This window comes from Cryptotermes secundus, unplaced genomic scaffold (assembly GCF_002891405.2).
Source record: "Cryptotermes secundus unplaced genomic scaffold, Csec_1.0 scaffold117, whole genome shotgun sequence".
NCBI lineage: Eukaryota > Metazoa > Arthropoda > Insecta > Blattodea > Kalotermitidae > Cryptotermes > Cryptotermes secundus.
Genome location: NW_019737981.1, coordinates 150,112 through 165,437, shown reverse-complemented (window position 1 = coordinate 165,437; position 15,326 = coordinate 150,112). Strand labels below are relative to the sequence as shown.

Below are 15,326 nucleotides of genomic sequence, written 5' to 3'. Positions count from 1 at the left end.
ATTTTTTCAGCCCTAATAATAATGTCTGTACTGTTGAATGCTTTGAAATGTTGTGTCACAGTGACTTACTTACTTACTCATGGAGCTGAGCCCTTCTGGAGGAGCTGCCAATTCTGCAGATACTCAAGAATTTCCTGTTGTAGAACTTGNCTCAGTCTATATTCCTCCCTTAATGTCAGAGACCAAGTTTCATACCCATACAGAACCACAGGCAAAATTATAGTTTTGTATATTCTAATTCTTATGTGTTTGGACACTACATGAGAAGACAAAAGGTTCTGGACTGAATGGTAGCAAGCATTACCCGAGTTCATTCTCCTCTTAATTTCCTCCTGAATCAGGTTTCGATCTGTTATCATTGTTGCCAAATATCAGAACTGTGCCACATTTTTAAAACATCTGTTTCCTGTCTTTATGTCATGATTTTGCCCTATGTTTTGGTGACGAGACAGTAACATATACTTAGTTTTCTCTGTGTTTACTTCTAGACAAACCTCTTTACTTGCGTCAGTTAAAGTTTGTGTGTTTTTCTTTATGGTATCTACATTATCACCCAGTAGATTCACATCATCGGCAAAGACCAACAGCTGATGTGTCCCGTTTAATTTCAGTCCCACCTGGTTTCGCTGGATCTTCCTAATGGCATATTCTAAAGCAAAGTTGAAAGGGAGTGGCGATAAAGCATCTCCTTGTTTAAGACCATTCTGGATAGGAAATTTATCAGACAAATGTTTACCTACACGGACTTTACTATATGTTTTGTTTATGCCGTGGTGACAAGAGACCCATCTAACATGGTGTCACAGTGACACCCAGTGGAATAAGTTTCATACTATGTGTCATGAAACTTGGCAAATTTATTCAGATGTTATTGGTTGGATGTTTGTTCTATCATTTATGCAACAGCAAGTGATGCGTACAATTGGTGTATTTTCCCCCCTAAAAGCATGTTTCCTGGTACATGTCAATTGTTCTCCAGTATGCCTGCAGGTACTAGCTCAAAAAGCGCCACACAGGATAACTGCAGTCAGTGAATTATGAGGCAGATTAGAGATGAAGCAATTTGAAATAACATCCAGGTCAGGAAATATGAAGCCAGAAGAAATATACTGCATTGAAATTTTTGCTAGGCCCCAATGAAGAAAAATTATAAGACTTTTATCTGTACATATAAAATACAGTGTGAACAGAGAAGTTCATGGAGGTAGGCCTAGGCCCACTGGGGCTGTAGTGCCAAGGGGGAAAAAAAAATAAAACACAGTACTTACCTGCAGAACAAGTAGTCATACCTTTTTGAAGAAAGGAAATGTAACATGCAGGCAAACCGAACATCTTGCTGGAGAAATTTGCAGTTTGTAAAGCTTCTTTCTGTATGTGTGAGTGTCAAATTTGTGTTTCTTTGTATATTCATAAAGTACCCATATATTTTTTTCACTTGGTTGGGAATGTGTCAAAGTATCAATTTCTGCTGGCACGAAATCGTCTGAAAGGATATAAAATACTGAGCGGTTTTAAAGGTTTCTGTGGACACTGTCTGTTGTGTGTATAAAGGGATACATGGCATTTGGGGAAGTGACTGGAGTTGTAGGAGGCAACAAAAAGGGAACCCAATGCCTGGTGGTATAACTGGGCCACCCTGTTCCTGAGGGATATAAATACAGGGACCTGGCCCTCCAGGTTGGGGGAGTCTCAAATCTGAGAGAGTAAAATTTTGTTATGAGTCCTGTGGGACTTGGACTCACGAATGACTGTGCTGGTGAGGACCAGCAGCAATTCTAAACAACAGACCCATCCTCTCTTCAGAGAGGATGTTGCATAAGGACTATTACTGGAAGGGTTCAATTGGAAAAAAATCGGTGGTCATGAGTCTCAAGGGGCTTGACACCAAGCCAAACTGATTGGAAGTAAACCTGCAGTCATAAAGTAACTGACTCATGATCATAAGGCTTGGCGCCAAGATGAACTGACTGGCAGTAAACCACCAGTCATAAAGTAACTCTGACCCAGAAGGAAGTAACTCTGTCTCCATCTTAAGGTAAAAAAAGTTTGTGCAAGGCCACTGCACATACCTTCTCATATATGACTGACCCAAACTGCATGACCTTGAGGATTAAATTGGTTGCACAGTAGAACATGGTTGGTTGCTGAGTAATNGTCTAATTAAGCTCGAAACTTACCTATCGATTTAGGGAAAAACGCAATTTTTGACCTTCAGAAACCAATGGGAGGGGGAAACTATCAGATCTGTGGTTTCTACCCTTTGTTTTCTCCTACATGAAGAATATAATCACGTAGGTTGAACCTCGTACCTATTTTCCATCATTTTTCAAACTTTGCTCTGGGCCCCAAATCGGCCATTTTTAACGTCTCATATCTCCGGTGGAGAAGCTCCGAAAATTTTGAAATTCATAGCAAATAATGCTCTATTCCAGAATAACTTGGAAATAAATTACAACTTTGATATTCAACTAATAGCGAAGCTGTGGGCACATTGAATTTTACAGATTTTGTAGAAAATTGTTAGTTTCTCGTTCAAGACGAGATTCAAAGTTTCCACTGGGTAAATAAACAGGCTACACATCACCCTTTTGTGAATTACTACAAGGCGGACACTATAACAAAATGCCCAAGCTTGTGTATAATCAGTGATCATGTAAAGCACGATAGAGCCACAGTTTGTGTTCCAAAAATTTCTTATCGCCGATGTAAAAGGAAATGTGCCTTCAGTCAGGAAAGTTATTTATTTCAGTGAAGGCGCTGGAAGCCAATATAAAAAGAAATAGAATCTTTCCAATTTAGTTATCACTATGAAGACTTCGAACTTGAAGCAGAATGGGACTTCTTTGCCACCTTGCACGGGAAGAATGCCTGTGACGGTATAGGCAGCACCACGAAGAGGCAAGCAACGAAAGCCAGTCTTCAAAGAACTCATTTTAATCAAATCATGTGCCCCCTAGAACTGTAAATATTCTGCATACAAAAAATCCCAGGGATAGTTTCCATTTTTGTGGCAAAAGAGGAAGTGGCAAGAAATGAAAACATTCTAAAAAGCATGTTCCAAAAGTGCAAAACTGTGCTCCACACAAGAGAAAAACACCATCTGGAGGAAAACATGGTCAGGTGTTATAAAGCATCCAAGTCCGATGATTTCGAAGACATCGTGATAGTGGACACTTACTGAACTACGTGTACTTTCAAACAAACTGGAAAATATTCATCGGAGTACACAAAGAACTAATACCATTGGATGCAGGTATTGATTTTTGTTGGTAAAATTCAAAGTGCCCACAGCTTCGCTTTTAGTTGAATATCAAAGTTGTAATTTTAATTACAAGTTACTCCAGAATAGAGCATTATTTGCTATGAGTTTCAAATTTTTCGGAGCTTCTCCACCGGAGATATGAGATGTTAAAAATGGCCGATTTGGGGCCCAGAGCAAAGTTTGAAAACTGATGGAAAATTCTGGAAAATAGGTACGAGGTTCAACCTACGTGATTATATTCTTCATGTAGGAGAAAACAAAGGGTAGAAACCACAGATCTGATAGTTTCCCCCTCCCATTGGTTTCTGAAGGTCAAAAATTGCGTTTTTCCCTAAATCGATAGGTAAGTTTCGAGCTTAATTAGACCTAGAGGAAGTGAGTTGAGGGAAACCTTATAATGATATGATTTATAGTCCATATTATGAGGAACAAATTGGTTTCTTATTGAAGTCTCTAGCTTCAATAGTTATAGAGATATGGGAGATAACGCAAACCTCCATTTCAGGCGAAAACGCGTTTTTTCGCATTATAAAAACTTCGCTATTAGTTGAATATCAAAGTTGTAATTTTAACTCCATGTTACTTTGGAATAGAGCATTATTTTCTATGAGTTTAAAAATTTTCGGAGCTTCCCCACCGGAGATATGAGACGTTAAAAATGGCGGATTTTGGGCTCAGAGCAAAGTTTGGAAGCTCCTGGAAAATAGGTACGGCGTTCAAAACTATGTGATTATATTCTTCATGTAGGAGAAAATAAAGGGTAGAAACCACAGATCTGATACTTTCCCCTCCCATTGGTTTCTGAAGGTCAAAAATAGCGTTTTCCCCAAAATCGATAGGCAAGTTTCGAGCTTAATTACACCTAGAGGAAGTGAGTTGAGTAAAACCTTGAAATGATATGATTTGTTGTCCATATCATGAGGAACAAATTGGTTTTTATTGGAGTCTCTAGCTGCAATAGTTATCGAGATACAGAAGATAACGCAAACCTCCATTTGAGCCGAAAACGCGTTTTTTCGCATTATAAAAATGGCTGTACCGGGAGAACCGAGCGGATTACAGTTTTTTTAATAATATTTTTGAGGTGTGAAAATATGTAGAAATAAGTGTACAAAATTTGAATTTTTTTAAAAATGGTGAGCGACCTCTCTGGATGATTTCACATGGAATGACCCGTAAGAGGAAACTCATGTCTTCATCTTTTTATCATGTACAAAACATACCTGTCTGTGATATATAAATTACAGAACATCAATTTCAAACACACAAGCCTGGTCTTCAGACTTTGCAGCCATCAAACAAACACAAGCATAAATAATAATTATACATTGTACCATCACAATGTATACTGTAATAGGCAGAGAAATGGAGTACAGGTAACATATTATGAAATTCAAGTTAATTTAGTCTACTGAGGTGTGGGAACTGACCACATTCAAGCAAACATTACAGCAACAACACAAGTATTATTGCTTAGCAACGGCGAGTAAACAGTTGTTGCTAGGCAAAGCCTACAACAATACGGACAGTGACGTGTTTTCTATGTAGTCCGACTTTACACCTGCCGACCACGGTGACTGGCACCGGACCGAGTCGCTATCTCAAAAGCCGAATTCGAGGCCATGTTATGGGACGGCACACCAATACGGGATGTCGATGTATGAAGTGGCGCGCTTCTAGCATGTGGCGGAAATGCTTTACGGCCTCATAGACGGCCAGCAGATCGCCATCACGAGACGTTACACCAGTATAATAAATATTATAGAACAGTTCAACAAGTGGTTCTGTCTTCATATAACGACATCCCACATTGGTGACGCCGAAATACAACACGAATAATGGACAGCGGCCGAATAGAAGACCTCCTGCAACAGTGCGTAACGCAGATGCTGAATTTACAACACGAATCAAGTACCAGACAACAACTGCAAAACCAACAGGAGACAAACCAACATGACGCCGGTTTTACGAACAGCCCAGTACCAACAGAGATATCAAGAATTGTCGTGCGGCTTCCGCTGTTCTAGGCCGAGAGACCAACAGTTTGGTTCACTCAAGCTGAAACTCAGTTCATTTTAGCCGGCATCAGTAGCGAGCAGACCGAGTTCTGCTACGTGATATCGCAGTTGGACCAACGTTACGCCTCGGAAGGGGAGGACATCATCACCTCTCTGCCGAAACGCGACCTATACACGACGCTGAAGACCGAACTGGTGAATCAACTGGTGAATCGTCTGTCCCCCTTGAGACCAACGCATCTGTCAGTTCCTTACACTCGAGATGGGAGACGGCAAACCGTCCCAGTCTCTAAGACAACTCAGAAGCCTAGTCCCAGACGTGCCAGATGACGTCCTCTGCAGCATCTGCTCCAGCCGGCTACACCCCTGCTTGCTTCAATATCTGAGCAACCATCTCCGCGGGAGGATGTGGGAACTGCCCACATTCAAGCAAACAGCCATTGCCAGGCAAAGCCTACAACAGTACAGACAGCGACGTGTTTTCTATGAGGTCCGACACAATGTTATATAAGAGGAAGATATAGTGATATTAAGAAGACTGTGACAAGGGGATAGAGTGGTGTGGGTGTTGCAAGCAGTAATATTTTTGGTACTATACTATTAGTCTTCAATTCTTAAAACCAAACTGTGTCTGTGTACTGTGCAACAATAATATATATATTAACGAAACAATTCAACAAGTGGTTGTCTCTCATATGGCGACATCCCACAGAGGCATTCTGCTTGAAGCTGCATAAAAAGAGACCCCACTCCAGCACTTCTTGGTATACTATCAGGAAAAAATATCAATGAACAAATAACCAGATACATAGTAAGTACAAAACACTCTTGAAATCTCTAAAAAAAAGTTGCCACATGTTTGATTTCCCCTATATTTGAAGCTGTCTTGTAATGTGTTGTCTCTATACAGTTTAATTTAACATTGCTGTCAAACGATAAATGAGAGAATAATTATAAATTTTGAACTGGCAAGTAAGAGTCCTATCTCAGAATTTGGCGAGAGGGACTGAAGAACACCTCTGAAAGTTCTATCTAAATATTGTATCTCTGGGTCATTATTTTAACTTGGGGGGACCACCTGAATACAAAGCAGAGTTCTGCATTTAATTGTTAAATGTGTAATATTTATTATAGCAATCATAAATTTATGATGGAATCCTGTCTACTGTGGTTCAGATTACAATTATAGCAACTTTTGAGTTGAAATACTGAAGGGGAAACAGTTTTAAAGGAAATTACAGAAATTTCAGAAGTACAAGGACTGACAAATTGTACATAATTTTTCAACAGCATAGATTATATGACATCATGTGATGGGATGACTGTGAATAATGAAGTGGAAAGGTTAGGAAATTAGGCAGTCATCTTTTACTTTACCCTTTATCAAATACACGTTACACTGTTGTACAAGCTCATACATGTGGTCTAGCTGAATTACCGCAGTCTTTCAGTATTAATACCATGCCCTTTCCTGTCCCCCTCCCCAAGTTAAAATCTGGCCAGCAGCATCACACTGGTGAATTTACAATTCACACTATCTTAGCATTTGCCTGGAGAATTGAGGAAAACAATGAAAAACTTAAGTTAGGATATCTGGTTTTTCAGCCAGGATTTAAACTCAGGAGCTCCAAAATATGACTGAATTCTAACTACTCTGAAATATTCAGTTTAAGTACATTCTCTCTAGTTAGACAAGTACACTTGTATCACACAAATGTAAAATTGAAGGGACATACATAGCAGTATGGTTAGTACATTCATTTACTTACTTACTTACTCATGGAGCTGAGCCCTTCTGGAGGAGCCACCAATTCTGCAGCTACTCAAGAATTTCCCATCATTTTATGGAACCCAAACGTTCATTACCGTGTTCACAAGAGCCCTCCGCTGGTCCCTATCCTGAACCAGATCTATCCAATCCATACCATCCCATCCTATCTCTCTAAGATCCATTCTAATATTGTCCACCCACCTATGCCTTGGTCTTCCCAGTGGTCTCTTTCCTTCTGGCTTTCCCACCAATATCCTATATGCATTCCTTGTCTCCCCCATTCATGCAACATGACCTGCCCACCTCATCCTCCTTGACTTGATCATTCTAATTATACTTGTAGAAGAGTACAAGTTATGAAGCTCTTCATTATGCAGTTTTCTCCAACCTCCTGTCACTTCATCTCTTTTCGGTCCAGATATTCTCAACACCCTGTTCTCAAACACCCTCAGTCTATGTTCTTCCCTTAATGTCAAAGACCAAGTTTCACACCCATACAGAACCACAGGCAAAATTATAGTTTTGTATATTCTACTTTTTATGTTTTTGGACGACAGACGAGAAGACAAAAGGTTCTGGACTGAATGGTAGCAAGCATTACCCAAGTTCAATCGCCTCTTCCTGAATTCTTCCTGAATCAGGTTTCGATCTGTTATCATTGTTCCCAAATATCTGAACTGTGCCACATTTTCAAAACATCTGTTTCTATCGTTATGTCTTGATTTTGCCCTGCATTTTGGTGACAAGACAGTAATATATACTTAGTTTTCTCTGTGTTTACTTCTAGACCAACCTCTCTACTTGCGTCAATTAAAGTTTGTGTTTTTCTTTATTGTATCTACATTATCACCCAGTAGATTCACATCATTGGCATAGGCCAACAGCTGATGTGTCCCGTTTATTTTCAGTCCCATCTGGTTTCCCTGGACCTTCCTAATTGCATATCCTAAGGCAAAGTTGAAAAGGAGTGGCGATAAAGCATCTCCTTGTTTTAGCTCATTCTGGATAGGACATCTATCTGACAAATGTTTACCTACACGGACTTTACTATACGTTTCGTTTAAACACATTTTAATCAACCTATCTAGTTTCATGGGTATCTCAAACTCTATTAGAATATTGTACAATACTTCCCTCCTAACTGAATTGTAGGTTTTCTTGAAGTCTATGAATAGCTGATGTACTGTCTCATCGTACTCCCATCTTTTCTCCAATATCTGACGAATGCAAAAGATCTGATCTTTAGTTGATCTGTTAAGTCGAAACCCACACTGATGATCCCCAGTAATTTCATCTATATATGGACTTAACCTTGAAAGAAGAATATTGGACAAAATTTTATATGAAGTTGACAGCAGTGATATCCCCCGATAATTACTACAGTCAGTTTTATCACCCTTCTTGTGAACTGGTACAATAATAGACTCCTTCCACTGATCAGGCAACTTTTCCTTATGTCAAATAGAAGTAATTAGATTGTGGATCTTAGAACATAATATTGCGCCTCCTGCTTGAATAAGTTCTGCCAGAATTTGATCACTCCCTGGCGATTTATACCGTTTCAATTTTGCAATAGCACTTTTAACCTCAAAAGGGCGAGGATCAGGTATTACAGCTCAGCTGTATTGATTTCTGTCTGCCTAATATCACTANTATATTGTTCAGATGATCCCCATTTAACTCACTTGGATCCTGTAACCACTGCAATTTGGCCTGCTTTCTTTGATCTAATAATTTTAAGCATCCTTCATCGAACCATGGCTTATGCTTCTTCGGTTCATAATAACCTAGACTTTCTTTCGCAGACATTTTTATGTTCTCTCTAATAGTTTCCAAAGTTTTATTAACATCCACCTCAGCATCCAAGTTTTCAAAAGCCGCAAACCTATTTGAGATTTCAACACGATACTGCTCTTTATCCTCTACCTCATTTAATTTCTTGAGATTGAACCTCTCCACATGAACTCTGGGTGTTGTTTATTTGTTCACTGTCAGTCTTTCCCTAACCTTTGCCACCACAAGATAGTGGTCAGTATCACAATCTTCTGCCCTGAATGATTGGACATCAAGTATACTTGAGTGCCATCTCCTATCTATCAAAATATGGTCTATTTGATTGTGTATCTTCCCATCAGGAGATGTCCAAGTAAATTTATGGATGTTACGATGTGGGAACATTGTACTTTTGACAGTAAGATTTTTTGATGTGGCAAAATTTACTACTCTAACTCCATTATCATTACTAATTTCATGCAAACTCTCATTCCCAATTGTTGGTTTGAAAATGTCTTCCCTCCCTACTTTGGCATTGAAATCTCCTAACAAAATTTTCTTAGGGTACTCCAGGAATTTATCAAACACATGTTCTAGTTCTTCATAGAATCTATCCTTTATGTCATCAATTTTATCTTCTGTTGGGGTGTGAACATTCATAATAATGATATCACACCAGCGACATTTTAGTATTAATATGATATCCTATCACTAACGAATTCTACCCTCTTAACTGCTGATATGACTCTCTTAAGTACACTCATTAATTTAATATATATATATCACATGCTTTTAATATCTGTAAATATGCTGACATCACACTAAGCAGTACTCTGCATGTGATGAAATGAAAGTAACCTGTTGTGCTTGCAAAAGAGATATAGGTGCTTTAATAATATCTGGTACATTTAACAAAACTTGAAATAACATCACAGATCTGAGCTCAGAGCAATGGTAGGTTAGGTAAATTTCAATGACAGTATATGAAGAGATGTTCTGAAAAATATGTTAATAAAGTCTGGAAATCTACCATCACACAGGTAACACATTCAATGAAACATTATAAATTGTATCTCATACATCAGATATAAAACAATGTAAACACAAGTGCAGAAAGAAAACTGGCAATATCACACTGCAAAAATTAATCTGATAAAAGTATAAATCTTCTAAATATGCAGAATAATTAATATTTGCAGTCATATAAAATATTCCAAATTTCTGCAGCTAGGTCATATGTTTGTTTAAAAAAAAAGGTGCATGAATAATATATTAATATCTGATCATCAGAGCAAATTTTGTGTGAAATCAACACATGATGAGAAGAGTGCCAAAAAAATGCAACAAATATATATATAAAAGTTCTCAATAATCAGACACAGAAATAATATCTTAAAAATAACAAACAATAAAATTATTGCTATTAAAATTTATGCCATCATAGAAATTTGTCAATAAAAAAAATATTTTCTTATAGGTATCCATTGCCATTGTATTATATGAAGTATGTAATGCCTTAATAACATCAAATACAAATACTTGTCACAAATATCATCCTACATATTTCAGCTACTCTCAGCTATTTTAGGAGACTTACAGATTTCCAAGCAGTAGAATACTACACTAGAATAAAATGACATACAGTGTGTAATGGCTATGAAAGGAAAGAAGAATGTGAAAGCTAAAATAATGATAATTACATAATGAACTAGTAAATAGCTTTAATTACTCTGTATATTACAGTAACAAACAACAAAGATTTTGAAATAGAAATGAACAGATTTAACCAAATATGCAACACAATGAAATGGCTGCACCACTGCCCAAGCGGTTAGTCGCTGGCTTCCCACCGTGGTGGACTGGGTTCGATCCCGGGTCTGGTCAAGTGGGATTTGTGGTGGACAAAGTGGCGCTGAGGCAGGTTTTCTCCAAGTACTTTGGTTTCCCCCACCAATTTTCATTCCACCAAATTCTCCATCATCATAATCACCCAGGACAGGCTAAAATAGGCCAATCAGTGCCGAGTGGACCCAGTTGGACTTCACCCCCCACTAAGCGAATTAAAAAAAAAACACAATAAAATGAACACTGAATAACAAGACAAGAAAAGATACACAAAATTTCACAAGTCTATAGCAGAACCAGTACTTACATATGGATCTGAAATTCAGACTATAACAAAGAAAAGGGGAAGCAGAAATCAAATTTTTTAGAAGAGTAGCAGACTACATAAGGAAGAATCAAATAAGAAACACTATAATTATGGGACAATTGAACATTTTTAATCTTTCTTACTTAACTTACTTATGGAGCTGAGCCCTTCTTGAGGAGAAGCCAAATCTGCAGCTACTCAAGAATTCCCCAGCATTTTATGGAACCCAAAGGTTCATTACCACGTTCATAAGAGCCCTCAACTGGTCCGTATCCTGAGCCAGATCAGTCCAATACATACCATCCCATCCTATCTCTCTAAGATCCATTTTAATATTGTCCATCCACCTATGGCTTGGTGTTCACAGTGGTCTCTTTCCTTCTGGCTTTCCCACCAATATTCTATATGCATTCCTTTTCTCCCCCATTCATGCTACATGCACTGCCCACCTCATCCTCCTTAACTTTATCATTCTAATTATACTTGGAGAATAGTACAAGTTATGAAGCTCATTGTGCAGTTTTCTCCACCCTCCTGTCACTTCATTCCTCTTCAGTCCAAATATTCTCCTCAACACCCTGTTCTCAAACACCCTCAGTCTCTATTCCTCCCTTAATGTCAGAGACCAAATTTCACACCATACAGCACCACAGGCAAAATTATGGTTTTGCATATTCTAATTTTTTGTTTTGCGATATTTTTAATCTAAATAATAAAATTCCAAAATCAAGATCACAGTGGAAATACCACATTCTACGGATGGAAGGCAGGTGAATTCCGAAGACCCACGTTTCAGATGGGAAGCCCAACATACTCTTCAAATGGCCAAAACATCAAACATGGCCTCCCAAAGACCCATGGTTAAGATGGGAAGCCCAACATACTCTTCAAGTGGACTAACCATCAAACATGGCTTAATCCACGAAAATGTACAGCCACAACAGGCACTACATAAAAATGATGTAGAAGTCTGTTTAGTCACCAGTACTCTGAGTTAATAAGAAGATACAAGTTGAACCACAACTGACAGCAGTAAAATAAATGGCAATATACATATGAAAGCAACTACCAGTTTTTGTAGTTTATTTGATGATACTGCCAGCAACTCATACTATGCAGCACTGAATGACTGAGTATAGTGAATAATGAACTGGAAGAGATGTGAAAGGAAGAGGTCATGGCCTAGTTTAATGTATTATATGGGCATTCCCTGAAGAGACTGACGAAAACAACAAAAACCTCAGTTAGGACAGTCAGTGTCCAGGCTGAAATTTCAACTGAGCACCTCCCAAATACAAGTCAGAAGCACTGCCATTTGAGCCAACATGCTCAGTAAAAACAACTATCAACAAGCATAACAACTGAAACAATTTATGTTACAGATCAAAAAGAATGTAAAAGGGAACCATAAGGACAGCGACAATGAGATAAAACAAATAAAAATGCAATTAATATTTTACGAAAAGGACAAAATATAGAATAATTTTAATTCAATAACAGATGGCAGAATGGCAATAAAATAAGATTATAAAATTTATAATATTAATAGATTTATGGTTAAAAGAAACTAGACACAATTCTTTTCAAATACCAATAATTTTACAATAACAATTTTAGGTGAAACTCCTAGAAGCTTCGACAGATTGAATCCTCTGAAGAACACTGAAAGTAACTAACACACATAAGGTGGGTAGAGGTAAAAGGTACAGTTGTCCCTGTGCTTAACTAATTAAGCACTATGCCATGAAGGCATGTGGGGGAGTGGATGTATAGATCCACATTTTCTTGACCTCAGCACTGGCTGGAGGTGAGTGGTCAGCTTCATGCCCTGCAGAAAGAGCCCCAATACCCATTGGATAGGATTTTTGGTGGACCCCGGAGCCGGTCAAGACAACATGGAGAAGAGATAATTCTTGACCCTCCGGACTCAAACTCAGACCCCAGTTGTCCAGCCCATAGCCAGTCACTATACTGACTGCGCTATCCCAGCTCCCATATAAGGTGGGTATTTAGAATTATGTATCTGATGGCATTAAGGTAGCACATACCTAAAACAATACTGTTCCCATTTCTATTTCTTATTCTTCATACTCCATGCATGCTTCTCACTGATAGAATGAAGCAGTATTAACATTCATGTAGCCACTGGAATTCTGTGCTAAACTCATAGTTCCTCCTGGCAAGGTAACAACACTGGAACACTGAAGCCCTTGTGCCCCTGGTCCCTGGACATTCATTAATGGGCTCAGAACATTAGATTGTGTGGAAAACGTATGCAGATTGAGCTGCATAGCGTGATGTTGCTGAGAGATCATGTCAGATGCCTGTGGTAACTGAAGGTCTTGTAGGTTCACAGGTAGTATATACATGTCTTGTGACGTAGTAAGGGATTGCAACTGATTGTGATGAGCTGATGCAGACATGTGATCTGTACCCACTGGATTCAATGTCTGAAGACCAACAACATTCATACCAGAATCCTTCTCTCTACTGATCTTCTTTGGTGACTTCTGTTTTCTTTCTGCTTTATTTATTATCTGACTTGGTTCCACTTTATCAGCATCTTTTAGATGCCAAAGTTTCTTCTTTAAAGACAGGAAATCATGAAACTTGAATTCCTCATGAAATACCCTACTGTACAACCAATGTTTTACAATTGGTATGTGGCGTTTTTTTTCTTCTTGATTAGTGTGAGGTTCTTGTTCTCTGGTCATATATCGAGATTCATTTTGATGTCCTAGAAAGGAAATGTGACAAAATAAATTTCAGTCTTAAATATGATAAAACCATGCAACTTTTTTTTTTTATCTTAGTGAATGTTGCTTACCCATAAGACCAATGTTATGATTCATCCCTGGCATCTGAAAATGTGTTAGGTCAGGTGCATGTGAGTAGGGGCCAACATGCTGAGGTGCAAGACCATGATGACTTTCTATTCCAGAGAAACCGGGCAGGGGAACACTTTCATGAGACATTGTAGTGCCATTAGGTGGATGTGAAATATTACTTTTTTCATTGCCAAGATGCAGTTCATAAAAATTTGGATCATACTGTTCTAAGTAATCTTTCCACATCTTTGTTATGTTTAAATCTGGACCATTATGTTTTTCCTCCTTCAAAAAATCCCTCACCTGAAAGGCAGATCATATATATAAAAACAGTGTACAAAAAAGACTAAACAGAAAATGATAAGATTCAGCAAATATACTTACCCTATCAGACCTAATGATGGAGTAAATGTGATCCTTGATTTGAGTCAATGTTTCAGTCGAAACTTTACGTGGCCGGTTGTCATGCTTTCCTCTACCATCACGTGGGAACATAATATTTTGATCTTGCTTCTGACACAGAATCCTAATCTTATGTGGTGAAATGCCATGGATATGGGCAAAAGCAAGTCTGCAAATTTGAATTTCCTTGCCTTGGGTTCGAACAAAATATTTATAGCTACATGTGCGGCGATCACTTTCTTTACTTCTCTTTCGAGCAATCTCAGTTTTTCGAATTAGGCCAAAAAGATAAGCATTCTGTTCATCATGGCTATTTAAGGAATAATAACCAACAAATAATTTATGTCTTTCTTCTTCAGTTACCAGTGCATAACACTTTCTTCTACATCTGCAGTCTTCACCGATTTTTCTCTCATCCACAATATCACCTTTACTGTTCACGTATGCTTTTCCAGCCACTCTCAGCCGTTTTCTTTTTTCTCGTTTCCATTCTAAAATTGAAACATAAACATAACCTTAATGAAAGTTGGCATATTGAAAAAGAGAGATTGAAATGCACGCAATTATAAGTCCCGACAGTATACGATATATATTTTAATCTATAACTCAGTTGAATGGTAGCGCTCTATGCAAAGATATACCTACCAGAAGGATTTCTTGTCCGCTTTTTAACTTGTTTATTGCTCTGCTTACTACCTTCTGCTTCTGCCATCTTGTTTCACGTTAAAGTCTTTGGAGTTTGTATGCAAAGGGTGTAGAATATGTCAATGTTGGTGAAACTGACAGAGACTGACCATTCGGCATGTTCGGCATTTTAGGAGTTTCCCTTGTAGGTGAATGTTTGGTGATAACGATTGTAACGTCTGTTAATTTGATAAGTAATTTTGAAGTAATAATTCCATCACATAAACAGCATTAGTATGTAATTCGTCGTGTACTGAAAGTTGATCCTCTTGGTTTTAACCTTTGTATATATCAATCGAGAGATTATTATTTTTTATTATTAGTGTGGTGAGACTTGAGTCCACTTCGTACTGCAGCCACTACTGGCCGATTGTACCAGCCCCAGAAGATATAAATGAGGGTGATAGAAAGGCGGACTAATGTTTCACATTCGTCT

At 38.2% G+C, this 15,326-nt stretch overlaps 1 protein-coding gene across 1 annotated transcript; it reads right to left on the bottom strand.

Moving 5' to 3' along the window:
* Nucleotides 1–12,822: 12,822 nt before the first annotated feature.
* Nucleotides 12,823–14,954, bottom strand: LOC111870560. Its single transcript, XM_023862942.2, has 4 exons — nt 14,852–14,954; nt 14,189–14,697; nt 13,804–14,107; nt 12,823–13,713 (listed from the first exon to the last, which is right to left on the bottom strand). Exons 1-4 carry the CDS (start codon nt 14,916–14,918, stop codon nt 13,082–13,084), a joined length of 1,512 nt encoding a protein of 503 aa, XP_023718710.1. The 5' UTR covers nt 14,919–14,954; the 3' UTR covers nt 12,823–13,081.
* Between the last annotated feature and the right edge of the window lie 372 nt (nt 14,955–15,326).

Excerpts from the sequence above, each read along its gene's own strand:
- LOC111870560 (XM_023862942.2), bottom strand. The coding sequence starts at position 14,918 with ATGGCAGAAGCAGAAGGTAGTAAGCAGAGCAATAAACAAGTTAAAAAG. Across the intron at positions 14,698-14,851 it reads GCGGACAAGAAATCCTTCTG|AATGGAAACGAGAAAAAAGA; the intron begins GTAGGTATATCT and ends TTTCAATTTTAG. Across the intron at positions 14,108-14,188 it reads CCATCATTAGGTCTGATAGG|GTGAGGGATTTTTTGAAGGA; the intron begins GTAAGTATATTT and ends TCTGCCTTTCAG.